This window comes from Bison bison, unplaced genomic scaffold, assembly GCF_000754665.1.
Source record: "Bison bison bison isolate TAMUID 2011002044 unplaced genomic scaffold, Bison_UMD1.0 scf7180017864367, whole genome shotgun sequence".
Lineage (NCBI taxonomy): Eukaryota > Metazoa > Chordata > Mammalia > Artiodactyla > Bovidae > Bison > Bison bison.
Genome location: NW_011494939.1, coordinates 1,197,496 through 1,222,760, shown reverse-complemented (window position 1 = coordinate 1,222,760; position 25,265 = coordinate 1,197,496). Strand labels below are relative to the sequence as shown.

The window sequence follows — 25,265 nt, the reverse complement described above, 5'->3', positions numbered from 1 at the left end:
CTCACAGGAGAAAATGCTAAATATTTAAATGCTACTTTACAACCATTCCATTAGCAAACATCAAAATTCTGACCAAGCACTGGTGAGGGTTTGGGGAAACAGACACGCATAATCAGAGCAAACTGGAATGTGCATTGGTACAACCACTAAGGATGGATTTAGCAATGTCCAGTAAAAATGAAGATAACAACATGCATGAGCCAACACTGCCACGTGTAGATCTATTTCTGAAAGAATCTTGCACATGTTCCCCCAGGAGAAACGTGTAAAAATGTCTGTAGACAATGTTGTACAATGTCTGTAGAAACAAACAAACAAAAAAATGGAAGCAATCTAAATGTCTTCAAACGGGAGAACAGAGTAGTAAATGAGAAGGTACTCATAAAATGGAACACCAAACAACTACTGAAATGAATGAAGTATACCCAGATGCATGAGATTTCACTGAAGGGAAAAACTCTAGGCAGAATTAGAGGTAACAGTATACTATTTATCTACATCTTTAAAACATATAAAGTCATACTGCATATTGTTCATGAATGCCCATACTTAAATAAAATATAATGACATTCATGGGAATGAGAAACAGCAAGTTCACAACCGTGTTTACTTCTGTGGAGGGAGGGAACCGAAAGAGACTTGCACTTGTAGGGGAAAAAAAGCTCTTTCCCTAAGAAAAAAAAATTGAAGCAAAAATATCCAAATTTCTTTTATTTCTGATTTTTGTATCCATGAGTGTTTCTGGAATTATTTTCTGTACTTTGCTATACTTTTTGACTTATTTTTCTATCGGCCAACTCATGTCTTTAACAACTTTGAACAGAACATTACAAGAAGAAAAATATAAGACTGGTTAAGCTAAGGTTTGGGAAGGCTACGAATGCCTGCTAACAGTGCTACCTCTATTTCCCGTCATCCCAGAGAAGGAGGAGTCACATGGGCACAGTAAAACCTCCTTGTGATGAACCCCACTACGACAACGTCACAAGCCCCGTTCTCCCAAAACGCGTATCTCACCTCGCGCACGTGTCTCTTCAGATGCATGTAGACACTCTGTCCAGTTTTTCGAAAGTGTCTTTCCACGTGTTCCCTTCCAAAGGCCAAAAATGTATTCATGCAGACATAGAGTCCGCCTTCAGAATTCTAGAAGAGACAGGTTACAACGTTAGTCCAGCAGTCTAGACACAGAAACAGAGAAGGGGAAGGAAGGCAAACAATGACAAACGATGAAGACAAAGTCTGGCAAAAGGTCACCCAGCGATCATAGTCACCTGCAGTGACCTCAAGGGCTCACAGCCACTTAACACAGCTCCTGCCTCAAGCCTGGGTCCCCGGTGCTCTCTGACAGCAGTCTCACAGTCAGGTAGAACCTCAGGGGCTCTGGGGAATAAACATGCCTGCCTGACTCTCCAAACTGGGGTAAGGGGTGATCAGGAATAGAAGAAAGCTGGCAGCTGATCCCATGACCGTCATTCCATATAATAATGCTTTTTTTAATTTTACTGAAATATGTGCTTAGTCGCTCAGTTGTGTCCAACTCTTTGCAATCCTATGGACTGTAGCCTTCCAGGCTCCTCTGTCCCTGGAATTTTCCAGACAAGAATACTAGAGTGGGTTGCCATTTCCTTCTCCAGGGAATCTTCCCAACCCCAGGGATCGAACCCATGTCTGTTTTATCTCCTGCACTGGCAGTCAGCTTCTTTACCACCAGCACCACCTTTGTTGAAGTATAATTGATTTACAATGTTGAGTTAATTTCTGCTGTACAGCAAAGTGATTCAGTTATACATATTTTGTCTTATTCTTTTCCATTACAATTTATCACAAAATCTTGATTATAGTTCCCTGTGCCAGCCCTGGACCTATTGTCTATTCATCCTATATACAATAGTTTGCATCTGCTAATCCCAAACTCCCAATCCTTCCCTCCCCCAGCCCCCACACTTAGCAACCACAAGTCTGTTCTCTTTACAAAGACCATCAATTCAATAGTTCATCATCGTTCTCCCTCACTGGTCAGCGCAAGTCTCCAGGAACATAAAGTTTTATATCCTTTTAGCAGGACAGGATGCTTCAAAGATATCAGAAAGTTTTCAAACCAGAAGACATAATCGGGGAAATATTAGATTTGAAACCAGAGATCCTGAACTGCCACTAAATAGCTCTATGACCTCAACAGAGTTTGTAAGATAGTCTCTGAGAGTCAGTATTTTCCTCAATAAACATATCTCTAGCAATAATTCCCACCTCACAGGGCTTCGTGTAGTTCAAAGGGGAAGAAACACCCACTGTGCTATAAGTCATTATGTAAAGATTGATTTACATAATTCATTTATAATGTATTTAATAATTTAATAATTATTTATTACAAGTTAAAAGTTCTATGTGCTACATGTATCTCCTATTATCACAATTATTTTCTACTTGGGGAAAAAGCAGAAGGAAGAAAAAGGTCAGTCTAATAGCCACACAGGCTGGGGATAACAAATATTAATTTGTCATAAAATGTATTAGGTAGCTAGTGGGAGAACCAAGAAATTAGCAAGCAGGAGAAGAAAAATGTTCAAGTACAGCATTTTTCTTAAGAAAAATATAGAATAGCTATATAATGCAAGATTATGTAACCTCCAATATAATCATAAAGCCTTTACAACTTCATTGCCAAGAATTTTTTACTTATTAAGGAATTTGATAAAAATTTAATATACCAAACATCCAATATTAAATCTCTGGAGTCACTTGATACTGTCACAAAGTCCATAATTAAAGAGAAAAATGCTTTGGCACTCATAGACAACCCCACGTAGGGAAGGATTCTATTCTAAATACCCAAAGACATCTTCCATCCCACATATACGCTGGCCTCTGAAACAGCCTATGGCCCTCACTAGAGACTCTGAGCTGGAAGCACTGCCCCAGGAATCTGCCAGTAGTTCTAAAAGTTAAGACACACTAACAGAACACACTTTAAAAGCTACTCATATAGAACAAACACCTTAGTTTAACCCATCTAGTGATCTACACTTTCTTATCTCTTGTCTCCTTACTGTCTGTTTATACAAGAAGGTCCTGCATGATTTCTTGGCTGCACTCCTGGCCACATGAAGACAAGTGCTATATAGTCCTTTGGGGGCAGTTATCTTAGTGACGGGGAGGATGGTCAATGAGAGGAACAGGTTGAGGGTTTGAACACTCTTAGTCAATTAGCTTAGATCCACATCTTACACCAAATACTATAATGAGGTCCAGATAGATCCAAGACATAAGCATCTAAAAAACTAGAAAAGAGCAGACTAGTATATTCATCCTACTTATGAAGAAGAAAATAATTTCTGGCCAAGAAAATACACAGTATCAGAAGAGAAGAAATAGTTGAGTGTAACAATGTAAACACTAATGAACAAGTTGTGCATTGCAAAATATAATGAAACAGGAAACCAACGATAACAGAATGGGGAAAGATGTAAAGTATAATGAAGAAAAGCTTATAGCCAAACTGTAAAATGTGATAAAATTACAAGATGTCAACATTCAGGTTTAGCTTGGTAAGAACTTGCTGTCATTTGTTTAAGGTCATGTAGTTTTAACTGTAAGAAAATATTAAATTCAAATCATACCTCCACTACCTCCTAAAGGAAGTGTGTTAAAACAATCCCAAGGCAATTATATGCCTACTAAACTGACAAATGGTATTAAAATCCCACAGCCTGAAGCCACAAAGAAAACCTGTATATCTCCCCCCCACAATATAAATCGGTTCCACCCTCCTAGGGAGCAATAAACTGATTTGACATAGTACCTCTCCTTTGCTGTGACTTCAGGAACCCGAGAGGAAAAATAACTAATTTGTACAAAAATATTCACAGATGAACTATTTAGGATCGGAAAATGGCCCCCAAATAGAGGAATTAAGAACCTGAGACATATGAACACAACAGATACTATAACATTTTTTAAAATGACAAATATATGAATCATGTGTAATGTGTACAGAAAACGTGTAGAACTGCATGTAATGTACATAGGAAAATAATATTCATGGAACACATGCTGATGACAAGGAAGAAAAAGAAGAGGGGAAGGGAGGTTGTAGGCTGACAAAAACCTGAAATGAAACCGGAACAGATCAAAGGTTTTGTATTTAAGCTCTTGACTTGGGAGTCCTCATCCTTACCTCCCATTACTTCTGTGCTTGGTATAGAGAGGTGTTTCTCATAATACTGTCATGAAGGGCCAGGCTATTTTGTTTTGTTGCGCTTCTATTCATTGAGGAAAGGTTAAGAGGTTCCAGTGGTCCCACTGCGCATGGCTAGTTCTCAGCTTCAGCCAGGCGTGAACCGAAATGTTTCAGCACCACAAAACTCAAATGGGTCTATATCCTGTTCAGACAAACTAATCCACTGCTGGTGCACTTGGAAGTGGCCACAACGGCAAGCTGCTATAGAAATTTCCAAATGCTTACTCTCAATGTTCGTGCTTATCTCATGGCACCAGTCAGCTGACCACACTTCAAGTAGCATTGGTCTAGAGTGAGGTGAACTGCCCAGTGCTGAGTGTCTCACTATCAGGAAAGCATCTCTTCAAGGACCTCCAGGAACACCAGGCAAGGCCTCAAGCCTGCAGAGCACCCCACGTCAAAACCAGGAATTCCCTGGCAGTCTAGTGGTTAGGCCTCTGCACTTGCACTGTCGAGGGCCCAGGTTCAAAATCCCTGGTCGGGACACTAAGATCCCACAAGTCACAGTCCCACACCCATCCAGCAGTCCACCCTGCCAGCCACTGCCCATGACCGATTCTCACATTCCTCTGCTCGACCCCATGCCAGTGGTCCTTAATTCCAAATCCACTTTCTTTTCACAATTGTTAGCATCTTCTTCACTGAAATCTGTAGCAGGGAGAATCCTCACTTCCTTCACTTGGGGCCACCACATTCAGAAGCTCAATCTCTCATGCATTTGGCTCCTTGAGGGAAGGAAAATGGTATGACACTCATTACTGAATTGCAAAACAGTACCTGAGCAGCACAGGGCAGGACTGAAGAAACATTTCCAGAGGGAATGGGAAGTTTTGTGTGGTTATTTGTCATTCAGTTACATAGCTTCAGTTACATAGCTTAGTCTCTCTCTCTCTCAAACCAGCCCTCGGTGGCCTTCTGACCTATATTTGAAATGCATTGCAGCTCAGGCTCCTCTTCAAGTCTTTCAGCATAACTAAATAATGTGAGAGCATGCTCAGCCGCTCAGTAGCGTCTAACTCTTTCGACCCTATGGACTGTAGCCCGCAAGGCTCCTTTGTCCATAAAGAATGAGAAACATCAAAAGAAAACCGATAGCTGAGCACAGAAGAACAGCCCGAGGCACCAGCATGAATACTCACTTTTCAGGTTTGTTTGGCTAAAGTCACCCTCTTTGCAGCATGGACACCAGACCTGCTGTGTCCCAGCTTCCCTGCCTTCCATAACCAAGCTGGCCTCACAGGGTTCTTCAAGGTAGCAGTGCACACCCCCATCCCTTCCAGAGGCCAGCCAGCCCAAAATGGCCAGTGTGTGCTGCTCTGCATTTTCTTGGCTAAAGCAGATTCTAATTACCATTTACATGCACTGAACAGAAATTTGGCCAAGAGGCTAGACTTGATTTAGAAACCTGAAATTGCAGGGAAGTCAAGAAATATCACTCAGGGCTTCTCCAAGGCTCCCTAAGAATTCCCTCTGACAACTTTTCCCACCCCACGATCAAACCCTAAGAGAGAAAAGCCACATTAGAAACCCAGGCGATGTCTGTGTCCCATCTTCAATACATTTCAATACAGATACAAAAGATACAGAGCCATTCACTTATGACTTTGCATTAGATGACCCAGCCTACTATTCAGAAGTAACATCAAAGTCACCTTGTTTTACCCCGCCTGCCATTTAAAAGAATATTAAAACACTGGGGGAATATAAAGGTCAAGGTTACAAGAGGTTTCAGAGGAGCAAGTGAACAATCCTTTTAAATAAAAATATACCACATTGTCAATCACTAGGTGTTCGGAGAACTTTGTTTACAACGGTGTGTACTTGGAGACCAGCCTCCGCTGGAAGTCAGGAAGGGAGAGGGAGCCTGTGTGGGCCACATACTCTGGAAACAGAGTCCCACGTAACCCTTGTTTGTATAACATCAGAACAGTGTGGAAAACAAGCGGTCACTGCCCCAAAGAGAAACATGATGTAGGTAGACAGAGTCACAACAAATCCAGGTCCAGGACAAATTACGTACCAGCACCGGGGAGGGCTGTGACTCACACTCACGCGCAAGGGAGACAAAAAGAACAAGAATGCGGTACTTTCTAGAATGTTATTTTTTAAAAAAGAGAGATGAACTAAATTAACTATTAATAGAGAAAAGAAATAACCCACATGCTCAGGAAAAGATTTGCTTAGTGATTTATGGTGCATCCATGAAATGTAACACTCTTCAGCCATTTAAAACTGACTTGGGGGGACTTCCCTGGTGGTCCAGTGGTTGAGAAAACACCTTCCAATGAAGGGTATGTGGGTTCAAGCCCACACGCCGCAGGGGAACTAAACCCATGTGCCCCAACTAGAGGGCCTGAGCGCCGCAACAAGACCCTGACATGGCCAAAAATAAAAGAGATGTGTTTTAAAAATGAAATAAAAATAAAACTGACTTAAGATGAGTATTTACTAATAGGAAAAGCTGTACATGGTATTTTTGAGTGAAGAAAGCAAACAACAAAAGAGTGTGTATGATGTGCTATGCGATATACAAACACATTCACACTCCATGACACAGGATATCATATCAGCATTGGGAGATGAGATGGGATTTTTTTTTTTTCTTCACAGTCTTCTGGCATTTTCTAATTTTTCTTCAGGAACATGGATTCACTTTTTAATAATAAAAACAGGAATATTTTTCTTAACTGAATGTATTTAGAATCAAACAATAGAATAGAACAGGCAGTCATTCCAATGTTTCCTTTTCTTAAACCAAGTTTTCCTTAGGCTTTCACAACTTCACCCTTCACCTGAAGGGGCTGGCTATTCTCGCTACTCCAAGCAAAAGCATGGTTCGAAATAACTAGGAGATTATCTCGGAACAAGTAGCTAAGGAAATGTGGGAATATGCCACAAGTAAGAGAGGTGATTAGGGAGGCAGACAAGAAAGTGATGACAACTGAGAAAAAATGAAACTAATCAAGGACACTGTACCCCAGTTGGATGGCATCCAAGTTTACAGAAGGGGATGGTCTGTGCAGAGTCTGGAAAAGAAGCTGTGAGAGATTATATGGTTGTGATGTCTTCTCCGGGGGTGCAAGAGAAGGGGGGTGGGAGGATGTGGGACAGGAAGAGTTTATTCAGCAGAGAGAGACAAGCAAGCTTGGTGTCCTGATAACATCTGCATCCTAGCAAGGAGAGAGAAAATAACAAAGAAGCGTAAAAGATAATTTCTGAGAGAGATAAAAGTGACAGAGGAGCCTGAGATTGGAAACAAGAGACTTGGGGTCTTGATACAGCATGGTGGGGGTGACAGAAACATGCTGGGGGTGGCGGGGAGGGAGGGCTTCCTAGAAGGGCAAGATCTCAGAATGAGGGATCAGACAAGCAAAACGAAAAAAGAGCACACACTCTAGATGAGAAAGTGTGTACATAGGCCACAACTCCAGGGAAAGCTTGGCTGTGTCGTCAAAGGGACAGAAAGAAACTCAGGGAGGAGGGGGAGAGAGAAGACAGGCCTGTAGATGCACTGGGGGGTTCCCAGATGAAAAGCACCATAATCTCATCTACTTTTTTAAAGATCATTCTGGCTACCGCAGAGAAAATTATGGAGAGAGGACCCAGAGAATACATGGTTCCCAGGCTACTGTAAAGCCTAGACTCCCGCTGTCCGATTCAGTGGCCACTAGCCACGTGCGAGTACTTCAATCTAAATTAAAGGTGACAAAAAAAAAAAAAAAAAAACAACAGTTTCTTGGTCACACTGGCCACATTTCAAGTACTCAGTAGTCACATGGGGCTAGGGGTTACCACACTGGGCAGTGCCGACATGGAACAATTCCATCATCCCAGAAAGTTCTTTTAGACAGCCCTGTCTAAACAAGGTAAGACGACGGCTGAGCCTGAGGGAGGCAGAGGAGGAAGATGGGAAAGGGGCTGAGGGCAGAGATGGGGAAACTGAGGCAGATTCAGAATATAACTTTAGGATACAGCTCAGAGCTCAGAAGACAGAACTGTAGAAGTGTGTGAGAAAGGGCAGTTAGAGGTCAACCCCTAAACATTTTGACTCATTACTTCATAAGACTTCCCATCTTCTCTCTGCTCAACTCTTTCACCGAGCAACCACCTGTCTATTAATTTAGCCTCTCAAGTCCTTCCATACCTGAATGGTATATATGAATATTCCAATGACCAGAGCACAGATTGCCCAGTACAATCTGGCTCCTAGAGCAAAAGAGACAGACAACAGTTTTAAAATACAAAAATTATGTGCACGCAGATGGAAAGCAAATGTGCAATAAGAAAGTAAAACAAAGTTCCAGATCTAGTGCAGCAAGCATGCGATCCACAGAAAGGGGAAATAGAGAAAAAGTACCATCAAAAAATATATATAGGCTGAATAGCGAGGAAAGACTCAAACCGTTCACCAGTAGAACAACACTCCCAGAATACATTTGCAAAATCCAAAACTCCGGTTTCCACAGCAAATCCACAGAAATAAATCTGTCCATATCAGCTACGTGTCAGACACCAGGCATGCTGTATTTCATGGGATCGCAGAGTTGGACGCGACTGAATGACTGAAAAACAATATCAGCTAAAAAAAAAAAAAAAAATGCATATAATCCCAAGAGACTGTCAGCCTCTCTGCTAAACATTGATAAATCCTGCTTGTGGCCATGAAGTGTTAAGAAAAAATAGAAATGTTATGCAGTCATGATTTCTTCTAGTTTGCTCCAACTTTGACATTCTCTCTGCAGAGAACTCCTACACCTTAGAGCCGCACAGCCTGGTCCGACACTAGAAGCACAGTCCAAGCAGCCAGGCTTTGACACGCTGTAAATTTACTGTTCCACAGAGGCATCATTTATTAACTTTTCCCCTAAGCATAAAACAAAATCCTTGCTCTGGGTATTTGGAGCAATGAGGATGATGTCACCTGAACAGCTAGGAAGGGTTTGGGCAGAACAAGAGGAGCAGTAGTTACTATGATGCTCACAGGACAAACGGGCAAAATAAAAACTGTGAGAGGATGAAGACGAGGTGAACATCTTCAGCAGCACTGAACTGAAGCTATAATCCATCTAAGTAATTCCCAGCATACACCTTTTTAAAAAAACGTGAAACTGCTTTGTCAAAGGTAAAAAGCCTCTTAAAGTCAGGGGTCTTATTATTTTTAAGAATAGATGGCTTTCTTCGGGATGCGTTTCCCCTGAATAACTACATTACACACAGAGATTACGCTTCCAGGCTAAGTCATAAAAGCCCATCAATAAGAGCTAAATTTGAGTATGAATAACAGCCCTGATGGCACAGACAGTAAAGAATCCACCCACAGTACTGGAGACCCAAGTTCAATCTCTGGGTTGGGAAGATCCCCTGGAGAAGAAAATGGCAACCCACTCCAGTATTCTTACCTGGAGAATCCCATGGACAGCCAGGCTACATCCATGGGGTCACAAAGAGTCGGACACGACTAAGCGACTAACACACATATAACAGCCCTGAACAGAGCTCCCCTCAAGGAGGCCAGCAAGCAAGCACTCATGCCCAAGGCTTTCACTATAGAACAAGCCTCACAAAGAATTACTAAGTACAGGATGTCCCTCTGTGGTAACCTCAAGACCCTCTAGATCCCATTTCACTGTCTTCTCGGAGGGACTCTCCACCACATCTCACTAAAGATAGGGCTAGCAATAAGGAACATTCCATGGGCAGCAATGAGTACAACCTTGTAAGAGAGGTAAAAATCAAAGCTCAGAGAAAGGTAGCCAAATCAAGGCACTCGATGAAGTCCTGCTGCTATTAAGTAGTAAGAAGTATGGGGTGGCGGCGGGGCGTGGGATGGGATTGGGACCCAGGCCAGTCTGGTCCCCACATGCTTCCAGGTGCAACTGAGAAGCAGATGTCATTCTGGTGGCAGGAGCTAGGTGGGCGGCTGTCGGTAAGCACACGCTGTCAGGGGGCGGGCGAGGTGCTTGGAGAAAAGAGCAGATACTTCTTTTTTTTCAAGGCTGTTTCATTCCAAGAAAGCAGAAAGGGCAGACAAAGGAGAGCCATTCCGCTCAAGTGAATAAGTAGCCTGGGCTGGGTGCTCTCCTAGGCTATCCTGCAGGGGACGGGAGAAGCTGGAGCAGGCCCTGCCAGCTCACCTCCCCAAACGTGAAAAGGACAGCTAAGTTCTTGGAGTTGACCGGTCCAGGCTGACAGCTCCCTGACAACAGCAGTGGGAAGACCCTCTGTTGGGGGTGGGGGGAGTCCAAGATGCTAGTAAAGCATCTGCAGGGTTTGGCGGCCTCCATATTAACTTCCTTGGACTGCAAGGAGATCAAACCAGTCAATCCTCAAGGAAATCAGTCCTGAATATTCATTGGAAGGACTGATGCTGAAGCTGTAATACTTTGGCCATCTAATGTAAAGAGCCAACTCATTGGAAAAGACCCTGATGCTGGGAAAGACTTAGGGCAAAAAGAGAAGGGGTGACAGAGGATGAGATGGTTGGATGGCGTCATTGACCCAATGGACGCAAGTTTAAGCAAACTCTAGGAGACAGTAAAGGACAGGCAAGCAGTTTGATTTTCACAAAGAAATCAAACACGACTGAGCAACTAAACAACAACTTCAGCTACTAAATTGATCTATTAGTGGTCACACTCTGTTGGCTGGGGGTCTGGAAAGACAGCCCACACGGACTGAGGCTGCTTCCAAAACCCCTGGCTGGAAATGCTGCCCCAGGCTCCTGTCTGAATTTTTCTGGAACTTAAGCCAATCAGCAGGAAGCCAAGAGGCCTGTGCTAGTTGCTGCCCCCTCAATAACCCTGGGGGCAAAGACCCCAGGAGCAAAGCAGTGGGACCCTGGGGCTCTTAGAAAGGAAGGGCTACTCACAAATCCTGAGTCTCTAAACTAGAGGCTGCCAGACCCTGCAGTCTGAACACTGACCTCTGAGCACCATGCCAGTCTGCAGCTTTCCCCGAGGGCAAGCAGTACTTGCCCACTGTATCTGACTGCCTCACCTCCCTCATCTATGTCCTTGATTCAGTCCATCTTCCAGGGTACCAGCCGTGAAGTCATCTTTAATTCCTCCCACACCTTCTCCCACTGCATATTCTGTCACCAAGTTGAACCACAGCCTCCATCGAAATCTCTACCAAGTTAGTCCTACCACCCCAGTATCTCTATTCCCACTGCCAACACCCTCATGGAGGCAACCCCCTCTGATATGACAAGAAACTCCTGGGAATTACTATTCAAAGTCTTCTCACAGTCACATGGCCTCATGCTCTTCCCTTGCTCTTAACTGGCCTGCTAGTCTAGTCTAATCTTACCAAGACAATCTCCTTCATCACCCACAGAGATGTCAGCCTTGCCTTCCAGTCTCCCCAATAATCCTCTCTCCCATTAGCCAGTGAAGCCTCTCACATACACACCCGAGCTTGGTTCCACTTCCACGCCTTGTCTCCCCTGCTCCAAAATGCCCCCTCTTCAGGTCCCACCTGACTGTCCAGGCCAGTAACTCTTCCAGTCTTTACCTACTCCTCCTGTGCCTGAGATCTCCATTCAGGACCACACTGTTCACAACCTGAATATCCTAACAGTGCTTCAGGGTCTAACCTCAAGACACATCAGGGCTGACATCCCGTCTCTGTCACATACAAGTCTACTGAACCTCCCTGAGTCTCAGCTTCCTCTTTTGTAAAACGGGACAACAGTAACTGTCATTTATAAGTCAGTTACTATTGTAATTAAATGAGGTGGTGCGTATAGAAGTACCTCCTATGGTACTTGACTCATTATAGACACTCCACTATGATAGAAAGATCCCGATCATACCCTCTTTTCCTGTGGCCCTCTGTTTCTCTCCTAATACTCACACCTCCACTATAGCACTGAGAGCAGTACTGGAGGCTCTAAATAAGTCCGAGTCCTTGCTAACTGACACAAAACAAAATCTTATTTTTAATCTTACCACAGGAAGCACATATTCTTGTGTACCTTAAGCAACATCTCTAGTTTGGAAACATGTTCAGATTCATCAAATTCTTGTCATTACTGCCTTGTCCTGCTGTTCCAGCTCCAAAAATAGGTGCTCTTGTTCACATCTGCTCTGCACATGGGGACAAGGGTCGTCCTGGGCTGATCACCCGTAACACTGAACAGGAGCAGCAGCACAGAGGCCTGGGTGATGTTCACAGAGACCAGCTCTCGTGTCATCTCCCCAAGATCACCATGTGTGGCTACTTTTACCAAGACCCTGGGGCATCCAGAATCACAATACACAAAACACTCAGCAAGTAGCTACGACACCTTTCCCTCACTTTTCCAGCTTATAACTTTCCAGACAATATGATAAAATAAAAATACAGCATTGGTTATTTTTAAGAACATGTTTTATTCTAAAATGTATGCTTATGATTTTTAAAAAATATAAAAACAGAAAAGATACAGATCTACTAGCACAGGTTCACAAAACAACACAGCTTTCTGCCCTCTACTGTTTTTTGTTTTGGCTGTGTCGCTTGGCTTACAGGATCTTAGTTCACTGACCAGGGATTGAACCCAGGCAGTGAAAACACGAAGTTCTAACCACTGGACCACCAGTCAATTCCCTCAGTCCTCTACTCTTTTCCCTTTAATTCTTTAAGACCTCAGTTACTCTGTATCTTCAACAATCAGTACCTCAACCATGATAGAGATGGACAATAAATCTCTAGCCCAGCTTGGGTGGGGGTGTGGAGAACACCCCAGGAAAATACCTGAGCTGGGTTTTAGGAATCAGTGGGGTGCAGGGGCTGAGAGGTTAGGAGAAGGCATTCCAAGCTAAGGGAAGAATACAGGCCAACATTCAGAGGAATGAAACCATGGACCATCTGAAGAAAAAGTCCTTAAGGCCAAAGGGAATGCAGGCAGTAGGCAAGTGCAAACAGACAACACTAGCAAGGAAAGTTAGATCAATGTGATAAACTGACTTGTTTACTATTTTTAGATTAGTGCTATTGAAAATTCCTAGGCAGGGAAATGATGTGACAAGACCCATGTTTTAGAGAAACAACTGGGAATGCAATGTGACAGATGGAAGGGGCGTAAGGAAGTTAGTTAAGAGGTTTCTGCAGGAGTCTAGGCAAGAGGTAACGAGAACCTGAGCCGTGGCAGTGTAGGAGAGAGGAGGCCAAGCTGGAACCCCATCACTAATGGGAAGTGACATAAAAGAGAAAGGAATACACTATATTCACAGCAACATTATCCAAATAGCCAAAAGGAGGACGCCACCGAAGTGTCTGTTGACAGTTGAATGGATAAACAAAATGTGGTCTATATACATGAAATTAAAAGATGCTTACTCCTTGGAAGGAAAGTTATGACCAACATAGACAGCATATTAAGAAGCACAGACATTACTTTGTCAACAAAGGTCCATCTAGTCAAAACTATGGTTTTTCCAGTAGTCATGTATGGATGTGAGAGTTGGACTGTAAAGAAAGCTGAGCACCGAAGAACTGATGCTTTTGAACTGTGGTGTTAGAGAAGACTCTGGAGAGTCCCATGGACTGCAAGGAGATCCAACCAGTCCATCCTAAAGGAGATCAGTTCTGGGTGTTCATTGGAAGGACTGATGTTGAAGCTGAAACTCCAGTACTTTGGCTACATCATGTGAAGAGCTGACTCACTGGAAAAGACCCTGATGCTGGGAGGGATTGAGGCAGGAGGAGAAGGGGATGATAGAGGATGAGATGGCTGGATGGCATCACCGACTCAATGGACATGAGTTTGGGTGAACTCCAGGAGTTGGTGATTGACAGGGAGGCCTGGCGTGCTACGGTTCATGGGGTCGCGAAGAGTCAAACACAACTGAGTGACTGAACTGAACTGGTCTATATACATACAATGGAATATTATTCAGCTTTAAAAGGGAAGGAAATTTTGACACATGCTACAACATGCATGAACCTTGAAAACAAGGTAAGTGAAATAAGCCAGTCACAAAAGTATAAATTCCACTTATGTAAGATACCTAGAACAGTCAAACTCATAGAGACAGGAAATAGGATGGTGTTTGCCGGGGGCTGGGAAGAAGGAGGAATGCGGAATTACTGTTTAACTGAGACAAAGTTTCAGTTCTATAAGATGAAAAGCATTCCAGAGATGGGTAGTGGTGATGGCTGCACAACAGTGGGAATCTACTTTATACCACTGAAGTGTACACTTAAAATGGTTAAGATGGTAAATTTTATGTTGTTGAGTATTTCACACAACTGTTTAAACAGACAGAGAGGGAGAGGGAGCAGAGTGAATGACCAGGTACATCCACCAGCCTGGGGCACTAAATGAACCGCAACACTTGAACCGAGCTCCATCCACAGGAAGAAGAAAGCAGAAGTGAAATGAGAATTCAGAGTTGCACAGGTAACCAGGTTCAACATGAGCTGAGAACACAAACTTTCCCAAAAGGTTTCCTGCAGGATCAGCATCATCTCTTACATTTCAAAGCTCTAAAACTGATACAACTTTAAAGGTAATTAACCACTAACAAAACAGGATGGCAAGTGACTTCTTGATGATTAGATGAGAAAAGTAGGATTCTAGGGTACAAAGGGCTGATCACACACACATGTCAATTTCACTCCTTTCTGAAACCCAAATAAAAGAACATTTAAGTGATGTTTTAAAACATAAACCACAAAATCTGGAAACTGGACTGCAGGTGGATAAGCACTAAAGACTAAGATGAGCTGACAAAGCCGAACCCTAGGCTTACAAGAGAGAAGACAAGATCCAATCTGATTTACACCCCAGAATTTCCAAAAGACTCTAGATAACTAGGACTGGACATGGAACAACTAACTGGTTCAAAATTGGCAAAGGAATATAAGGCTGTACATTGTCACCCTGTTTAACTTACATGCAGAGTACATCACGCAAAATGCTGGACTGGATGAATCACAAGCTGGAATCAAGATTGCCAGGAGAAATACTAAGAACCTCAGATACGCAGATGATACCACTCTACTGGCAGAAAGTGAAAAGGAACTAAAGAGTCTCTTGATGAGGGTGAAAGAGGAGAGTAAAAAAGCTGGCTTGAAATGCATATTCAAAAAACTAAGATCATGACACCAGATCCCATTATTTCATGGTAAATAGAAGGTGAAAAAGTAGAAACAGTGACAGATTTTATTTTTTGGGGCTCCAAAATCACAGCAGATGGTGACTGCAGCCATGAAATTAAAAGATACTTGCTCCTCGGAAACCTAGACACATATGAAAAAGCAGAAACATTACTTTGCTAACAAAGGTCCATATAGTTAAAGCTATGGTTTTTCCAGTAATCATGCATGGATATGAGCGTTGGACCATACAGAAGGCTGAGAGCTGAAGAATTGATGCTTTTCAAACGGTGGTGCTGGTGAAGACTCTTGAGAGTCCTTTGAATAGCAAGGAGATCAAACCAGTCAATCCTAAAGGAAATCAACCCTGAATATTCATTGAAAGGACTGATGCTAATGCTTTAATACTTTGGCCACCTGATGTGAAGAGCTGACTCACTGAAAAAGACCCTAATGTTGGGAAAGATTGAAGGCAGGAGAAGAAGGGGGTGACAGAGGATGAGCTGGTTAGATGACATCACCAACTCAATGGACATGAATTAGAACAAACTCCAGGAGATAGTGAAGGACAGAGGAGCTTGGTGTGCTACGGTCCATGGGATCACAAAGAGTTGGACACAATTTAGCGACTGAACAATTCCAGCTTACTCTGAAATTGGGGTGAAAAGGAGTTAAAATGAAGAGGAAAAGTTGAAAATCTGTGTAGGTAACACTCAGGGCCCAAGATTCCTTCTCCATTCCAAGAAGTCCCTCCCCACACTGTTGTTGCAGTCATTCAGTTGTGTCCTCCCGCGCTAGCGAACTACTGGTTTATTCTCTAAAGCAGGTAAAAACAGAATGCAGGTCTGTAGGACAAAGGGGTGCCACAATACACAGAAACTTAGAAATGTATGTGTCATGTACATGTATCAGTCCAGAATTGGTTAGAAAATACCAACTATTCTAGGTATTTCAGGCAGGAAGAGATTTAACACAGGGAAATAGAGGGACAAAATCACGGGAAGAGTTGTAAGAGCCAAGGTCAGAGAAACCACCACTCTAGTTCAGGAAATCAGAACACACAAACATCACAAGAAACTGCACCAATGATCCCAGCTCCCCCCATGACTGATGTCCCCATGAGTCCCACACTCACATCTGCCATGTGCAACAGCAACAGTAGCTTCTTCTCCTTCACCTTCCAAATCTCTCTGGCAGAATCAAAATCAGAATCCTGCCATCAAGGATGGGGATCAAAACAAGGATAGGGTTGAGAAACAGGAGACAGTATATGAAATAGCTGGTATTCAACATCCAGATGCTGAGATCGCCCTCATCCTCTTCTGCTCAGCTCCTTGAGTCCTGGTAGATAGATCTTCAGTTTCCAGACAAGTGATAACAAAAGTCTCCTAACCAGTGGTCAAAGGAAAAAAAATCAGGATACAACAACACAAGGTTCCCCAAAGAAATAGCCCAGCCAGAGGACCCTACAATAAAACTTACAGGCAACAGAAGGAAGAATTCTCTTCTCTGAAAGAACCAATAATCTCCAGGTCCAAATATTAATAGTTGCAGTTTTCAAAGAGTCAAATTCTGTAAGTTTAAATTTGCTTTAAAAAGAATGAATCTGTAGAATATGACATTATGGTTGAGCTAAGATTAACAAGTTATGTGATCACCACAGATGTGAAAAAGTGAATCTACAAAAACCACAGTGCAGGCAGGATAAGTCACTGGGGTAACCAGCTGTACTTTTCCTGCCTAAACTCTAGAACTTTGGTTTTCAAAGTATGGTCTGGAGACCCTGTGATGCCCCAAGACCCTTCAAGCAACCTGGGAGGTCAAAACTATTTTCATAATGAACTTACTTGTCTTTTTTCACTCACATCCTCTCACGAGCATTTCTCAGAGTCTATATGTCATCTGATAATATCATCACTCTAACAGCTAATAGAATGGAAGTTGTTTTAAGTTTTTCTGTCTTAATTTCTAACATAGTAAATATCAATAGATAGAAACCACACAAAAGCTCTTTGAAGTCCTCAAAAATGTTTAAGAATAAAGGGTCCAAAAAGCTTGAGAATTCTTACTGTAAAACAACTTTTTAGTTAGTTGCTTTTGGAAGGGAACTTTTTTGTTTGTTCAAATAATTTTATTTATTTTTGGCTGTGCAGGGTCTTCGTGCAGGCTTTTCTCTAGTTGCAGCAAGTGAGGGCTACTCTCTAGTTGCAGCGTGTGGATTTCTCCCTCCCGTGGCTTCTGTTGTTGCGGAGCACAGGCTCTAGAGTACTGGCTGAATAGTTGTGGCACACGGGCTTAGCTGTTCCGCAGCATGTGGGATGTTCCTCGACCAGGGACCAATCCTGTGTATCCTACATCAGAAGGCAGATTCTTTACCACTGAGTCACCAGGAAAGCCCAGAAGGGAACTTTCGATATGTGAAACCAATTATATTTAAAATTTACACCTTCAAAGAGGAAAAAAAAATGTGTAAATTTCTAAATTTTGCTTTACTATCTTTTATCTGTTTATCCATTCAAAGGAGGATCTTTCCACATAGGTCCTAAATTATTTTTCCCCCTGGGAAACAACTAAGCCCCATAATGGCAAGTCGTAATGCCCAGAAGGCAGCATACAGCACATGAGAGTAAAAAGCACTGTTTCTCCAGGGATTCAGACAGATACTTGTATGTCGCTGATCACAGCAGCTTTATTCATGATCCTCAAAAGGTAGAAACCACCCAGATGTCCATCCACAGATGAATGGATACACAAAATGTGGTCTGTAAGAAACACAGAATATCATTCCCTCTAAGGAAGGAAATTCTGACACATATTGCAACATGGATGAACCTTGAAAACACACAAAGTGAAATAAACCAGACACAAAAGGACAAATACTCTGTGATCCCAGTTACATGTGGTACCTAGAATGTGCAAATTCACAAAGACAGAAAATAGAACAGTGGTTACCAGAGGCTGGAGGTAGTGGGGGATGGAAAGTTATTGCTTCATGGGTACGGAGTCTCAGTTTGGGATGATAAAGAAGTTCTGGAAATGGATGGTGATAATGGTTGCATGGCAATGTGAATGTACTTACGGCACTGAATTGTACAATTAACATGGTTAAAGTGGTACAAATAAAGAACAAAAAGAAATTCTAGAGCCAGATAACCTGGATTCAAAACTCAGGTCTACCACTTAATATTTTGTGTTACTTTTGTGCTTCAGTTTCCTCATCTGCAAAATGATAATAACATACAGCATAAGGTTGTTTTGAGGATTGCATGAGTTAACATATGAATAAACACATATCTAGAATGCTCCCAGGCACCTAGTAAACGCCCTGTCACTGACTCTCAAACTTTGGCATGCCTCAGAATCACATGGAAAGACTATTCAAATCAGGCTTGCTAGACTCCCAATCCCAAGTGTCTGTTTCAGTGGTCTGCAAAGGGACCCAAGAATTGGCATGTCTACAGGTTCCCAGGACTTGCTGGTGCTGCCCGTCCAGGAAGCACACGTTGAGAACCACTGCTCTGTACAAATATTAAGCTGTCATTATTATTATTAGCAATGTCTGAGGTAGTACCAGGCAAACCCACATATTGGGAGAAGGAAGGAAAGACAGAAGTATAGTTTCTCCTCTACTTACAGAATACTTCCCTTCTGGCCACCAAATGTGTGTGGGGGGCATGGGGAGAGGGTATTTCTCCCACAGGAAGCAATTCTCCACCTCTCCATAGGCACCAAGTGCCCCACAATTTAACTCAATTAAGGAGCCTGGCGGGCTGCAGTCCATGAGGTCGCAGAAAGTCAGACACGACTGAGTGACTAACACACACTGACACTATTTACCTGGTGTTACCATCACAGTCCGCACATTAAAGACTCAGCCCCACAAGGCTGCTTCCCCGGCCCCCTACCTTAAACACCAGTGGGAAGGCTGGGTTATCACCTGCGCTTCTGAAGAACCGACTATAAATAGTATCCCAGGAAGCCCTTCGAAGCTTCAATTAATTTGCTAGAGCGGCCCACAGAACTCAGGAAAACAATTTACTTACAGGATTATCAGCTTATTACAAAGGATGTTAAAGAATATCAATGAGCAACCAGAAGAAATGATGGGCAGGGCAGGGGGAAAAGAGTGTGGAGTTCTGTGACCCTCAGCACCCTCCAACCCCAGAGTTCAGGGATTTTTGTTGCTGCTGACTTCATCAGACAGGTGAGAATGACTAAACCACTGGCCACTGTTGATTACGTAAATCTCCAGTTCCTCTCCCCTCCCAGGAGGTAAGAGCTTCCCAGGTGGCTCAATATAAAGAATCCACCTGCCAGTGCAGGAGACACAAGTTCAATCCCTGCGTGGGGAAGATCCCCTGGAGATGGAAACAGCAATCCACTCCAGTATTCCTGCCTGGAAAATCCCACGGACAGAGGAGCCTGGCAGGGTCCACAGGGTCGCAAAAAGTTGGACATACCTGAGTGACTGAACAACAACCCAGGAGATGAGGAGGGGCTGAAAGTTCCAACCTTCTAATCACTAGGTTGGTTTCCCTGGCAATCAGGGGCTTTCCAAAAGCCTCTAATATAAACTCAGGTGTGGCTGAAAGGAGATTGTTAAGAATAATGAAAGACACCTTCATGGCTCTTATCATTTCGGAAATTCCAAGAGTTTTAGGAGCTCTGTGCCAGGAATAGGAACAAAAATCAAATATACATTTCTTACTGTAAATCACAGAAGAATTTACTGAGCCCCTAATATGAAATTTTCCTACAAAGAGATGATCTCAAAGCCTTTCCTGATGGATATGTACACCAGCAACTACCAAACTGAGGCTCCCAGAGATTTGCAAAGACTCCCAAGGAAGGCAGAGAACCAACATCACTCTCAACATCACTAAGAGATCTCAGAGCTTTGGAAAATGGGGGAAGAGCTCCTTTTTACAAAATAGTACTGACATTGGAAGGGAAGAAGAGGTGAGGGGGACATGGCTTATGCTGGTCTCACAGCCATTTTTTGGGTGTGTGCCCCTGCTCACCATAGCAAGTAGCCTGACAACCTCATTGCTGCACTGGGATCTCTCGATTCTCAGAGGCTGCTGGTCTCAGCAAGCCCTCAGGGAGCCCACTTAGCCTCCCAGGCACAAACACAAGCCTGGAAGAGTCCAAGTGTTTCAGCCCTGGGGCACCCTTGACCGACCGGCCACAGGAGCCAGTGGATAAACACTTTCTTTTCCGGGTCCCGGGGCAGTGCTGAGGGGCACTGATAGTTTGCCAGAGTCCTGGTGGGGAGCACTGCCCCAGTAACTCACCTTCGTTCCTTCCTTCCCTTTGTCCCTATTCCTTTGGACGTTCTTCCTCTTCTGTTCCCTGGGATACCTTTCCAAAATAAAAGGCCTGGGCCAAAGCCCTTGTCTCAGTCTTCAATTGACCCCAGCTGAGACAGGACATAAGCCCAGCTCCCCACACTCACACAGGTGGGGCGGGAGCATAATTAGCAGCCAGCCCTGTGGCCCTGCTCCTCTCCTACCTCCTGGGTACAAGGCTTTGTACCTGGTAGATGCTTTAAACGGAGAAGGCAATGGCACCCCACTCCAATACTCTTTGCTGGAAAATCCCATGGACAGAGGAGCCTGGTAGGCTACAGTCCATGGGGTGGCTAAGAGTCAGACACGACTGAGCGACTTCACTTTCACTTTTCACTTTCATGCATTGGAGAAGGGAATGGCAACCCACTCGAGTATTCTTGCCTGGAGAACCCCAGGGACCGGGGAGCCTGGTGGGCTGCCGTCTATGGGGTTGCACAGAGTCGGACACGACTGAAGCGACTTCGAAGCAGCAGCAGCAGATGCTTTAAAACTACCAGTTAAGTGGGTAACAAGAAATAAAATGATGGCAAACCATATAAGACAGGCTCTAACTGCCGTGTTGTACAACACAGACCCTAAGTAATGTAGGCTTCAGAGGAAAGGATGAAGTCTAAAGCAGAAGGAAAGGGCTGAGAAAGAGCTTTGAAAGATTACCAAGAGAGGAAGGTGGTCCCGGAAAAGGAAAAAAGTCTCCACAGGTTGAAGACCCAGAGTCTGGACTCCTCAGAGCTGGCAACACAGAAAGGGGGGAGAGATGGGACAAGGTATATTCAAATGAAGGTGGGGCTCAATAACTAAGGAGGAGAGAGTAGATTTTGCATGGCAGTTCATGAAGGTTGCGAGCAGAAGTATGAACCGATTTCCCCCACTTAACTATGTCAAACTTTCTACATAACCCTTGACAACCAAACACTTGGGCTTAAAACTTCTTATTTCTTTCTTTTCTTCCTATGAAACTGAAAGTGTTAGTAGCTTTTAGTCATGTCTGATTCTTTGCAACCCTATAAACTGTATGAATGGCACCCGACTCCGGTACTCTTGCCTGGACAATCCCATGGATGTAGGAAGGCTGCAGTCCATGGGGTTGCTGAGGGTTGGATACGACTGAGCGTCTTCACTTTCACTTTTCATTTTCATGCATTGGAGAAGGGCATGGCAACCCACTCCAGTGTTCTTGCCTGGAGAATCCCAGGGACGGGGGAGCCTGGTGGGCTGCCATCTATGGGGTCGCACAGAGTCGGGCACGACTGAAGCAACTTAGCAGCAGCAGACTGTATGTAGCCCACCAGGCTCCTCTGTCCATGGAATTCTCCAGGCAAGAATATTGAAGTGGGTTGCCATTCCCTTCGCCAGGGGATCTTCCTGACCCAGGGATTAAACCCAGATCCCCTGCATTGCAGGCAGATTCTTTACCATCTGAACCACCAGGGAAGCCCCATTTCTTCCTATAGCAATTACTAATTGGCCAGGCACACATATTTATTTAATCCACAAGCCCCATGAGGTAGAATCTATTATGGTCTTCATTTTGCAGACTGGAGAAATTGGGACACACAGAAGTTACAAAGCTGGGTAACAGAGCTGGAATTCAAACCCTGCCAGTCCAGCTCTTAATTTCACATCTGTCCCCAACAACAAAGTCCCACTTTCTACATGAGAATCCTACAAGATTTCTTTCCCAGTGTTTCCCATGTGGTGTATCCTTACCATTTTCATAACCCATAACCACAGATAATTTGTATGTTTCCTAGACATTCATTGAGTTCCTGGTACATATACCAGACGCTGGGCCAGCAGCTGGGAACACAAAGCCCCCCTTTCCAGGAAGGTCACATTACAGATCCTGCAAGATGAACCAAGTCCTGGAGAGATGAACCTTACTGGTCATGGTGAGACAGGGGACCAAACTGGTAGGTGAAAAGACAAATTCTCACTCATTCCAAAATAACTGTTACTGGGCATCTGCTCTGTGCAAATCCCTAGCAGGTGGAAAGAAAGGAAGGAGACAGACACTGAAATGAGTTGTCACGCTGTCCCACTTCACACCCACGAAGGAGAAGAATAGCAAAAGTGGTCACAGCACACCTTAGACATGGGAGACGCAAAATAAAAATTATTAATTCAGTCTTCCTCTAACACTCCTTTAAATCATATTACTCACAGGAGCTTTCCATAACAGACCACATGAAATTCAAGATCCTGTTCTTGGCATTCAAGGCCCCCATCTTCTATTCTACTTGGTTCTGACCTCACTGCTTATCAAATCAGTCTTTTTCTTCCAAATACATTACTAGCAAATAAAAAGAAAATATTCACACTTTGTGTTTACACATATAATTTACGTGGCCTAGAATGTTGCTCTATTTATTTCTAACCATCCTTATTTATGACCATTTTCAAAAGTATCCAATGCAAGGATGGCTATTGTTTCCACTCAGATGATTTTGGTCGTTTCTCTACCACAGTCCTACTGCACTGGCGGATTAGTCTCTGCTATTTGGCACCAATGAATTTTTCTCTGTATGGTTCTTATAGCCATGAATGTAACAGCTGGCACATAGTAGGTACTCTAGAACCCTTATGAGATTCATGATGAAGTGTTAAATAAGTACCATAGGGAAAGATCTCGAATTACCATGCACTGTACTTTAATATAACTTGTTATAAAATCTTCTTTCTCTTTCTCCCTTGAAACATAGATAAAGAAATATACTGATTCATCAGCCTTGTAAATAAGCCCAGTCTTCCCCAAGGAACTACTGTGGCATGAATGAAATCAGTTTATACTGGACAAAATACTTCTAGAATAGTGTTTGGCACACACTAAGCTTCCAATAACTATTTGTGAAAGTGAGTAAAATAATCAGCTTTTTTTCTTCACTCCTACCATACACTATAAAACACAGTAAAGACTTTCAATAACAAAGTTTGTAAGAAGAATCTGAAGAGTAACTCAGTTTAAACGAAGAGAAAGCAGTTTTACCCACTTTACATGTTGTATTATCCTAAAAGACTTGGGCTATTTTCCCCATGGCATTCACAATCCTCGATTGCTTAAGTTAGTTAGGGTCATCCCTCTCCACCTTTAGAAGCTATTAGCGGAAACCTGCTCAACACTAGACACAAAATCTGAACATGACGTTTTCAGATACTTTGTGGATACAATGACACTGCTGAAAGACACATTAAGTTGTGATCACAAGCCGCTATGTAATAAATATAACCATTTCACTTCACACTACACACCTTTTTAAAAGAAAAAAAAAGTAATGAGCAAATAAATGAGACTTTTATCTCCCAAACGATCTATTATTAGCATAAAAGAAAAATATCACAGAAAGGATACAAATTCTGCAACTCCACTGTGTACAAAACAAAAGGCCTTGGAAATCAGCTGAAAGCAACTCACAAGATAATAAGGATACTTTGGAACATGTGCCATTTATCTGGCTTTTTTTTTCATCCAACAAAACATAATATGAATAAACTGTGTTAGACTATTGTTGTGAAACCTGCCTCGGTGCCTCCAATCCAGAAACCTCCCTTTTGCATTGAGATCTGCCGAGTGACACATGAGCTCTAAAGTGGATGGATAAAAATAACCTGGTCCTCAAAAAGACATGATAAACGCCAGACAGCTGAGTCACTTTGAAGCCCATTTTGACTCCCAAAAAGGACAATTCACCCTCCTTTTTCCTTCTCACACATACACATACAACCTGGTGAAAAACACACCAACAGCGCCGGGTGGGAGGCGGTGGTGCGTCTCGACTTTCCCCGCCAGTCTCTGAGGTCACGACTAGCGATTGAACTTCTAATAATTTATACTGGTGCATTTCAGTCAAAGTGACTCGTTTAGGAGGGAAAGAGAAAGGATTCAGGAAACCGTAACAATCCAACAGACCCTCTATTTCTGCTGCCCCAGTGGAAGCACCCGACGGTTTCTTCCGATGTTCGGACGGAAAGAAAAGGAGTAGGGAGTAATTTAAAGTGGAGAGAGAAAAGCTCAGAGAGAAAAGCAGAACTGTCCAGGAGTGGGAATCCCTGGGCAAAGCAAACGGTCCCAGAAAGAGAAGGGCTGCGTGCATCCGGAGTGAATCAACCTCATCCGCCCACCCGCCCTCCGTGCTCGCCCCAAAGAGGACGCAAACCCTCAGCAATGCACAGTTAAGATTAGGGAACTCTTCCACTAGATCTATCTTTCAAACGGTGGCGGGGCTCTGGAACCGCTGCTAGGAATTGGGGTCCTGGCAGCCTAAGAAGGCTGGCGGAGCAAATGACCCCGGCCGTCCCGGGCTTCGGCGGCAGCAGCCCTGGGGAATCCAGCGCCGCCGGGCACCCAGTAGGCACTCCTTAAGGGTTTGCCGAACTGCTGTGCCCCTGAGCCAACTCCGGCGCCCGGAGGAGCGGGTCCCCGGCTGCCACCGCGCATCTTCTTCCCCCCCGCGCTTCACGTGCGGCCGAGTTCGGCGACTCGCGGCCGCCGAAGGCCGCGGGCACCGCAACCTCCCCCGAGGCGCCGTCCTGCCGCCGAGTCTCACTTACCGGGGAGTCGTAGGAGAAGGCGCACTCGTTCTTGTAGACCCTGTCCCCGG

General features: G+C 43.7%; 1 protein-coding gene across 1 annotated transcript in view; it reads right to left on the bottom strand.

Annotated features, from left to right (window-relative positions):
* USP13 (ubiquitin specific peptidase 13 (isopeptidase T-3)) overlaps window positions 1–25,259 on the bottom strand; it is a 130,669-nt gene extending 105,410 nt beyond the window's left edge. Inside the window, exons 1-2 of the mRNA XM_010855625.1 lie at window positions 25,216–25,259; window positions 1,018–1,143 (exon numbers count right to left, since the gene is read on the bottom strand). Of these exons, the coding sequence (XP_010853927.1) occupies window positions 1,018–1,116 (99 nt within the window). The 5' untranslated portion in view covers window positions 1,117–1,143; window positions 25,216–25,259. The remainder of the gene's footprint in view (window positions 1–1,017; window positions 1,144–25,215) is intronic.
* Window positions 25,260–25,265: the final 6 nt, after the last annotated feature.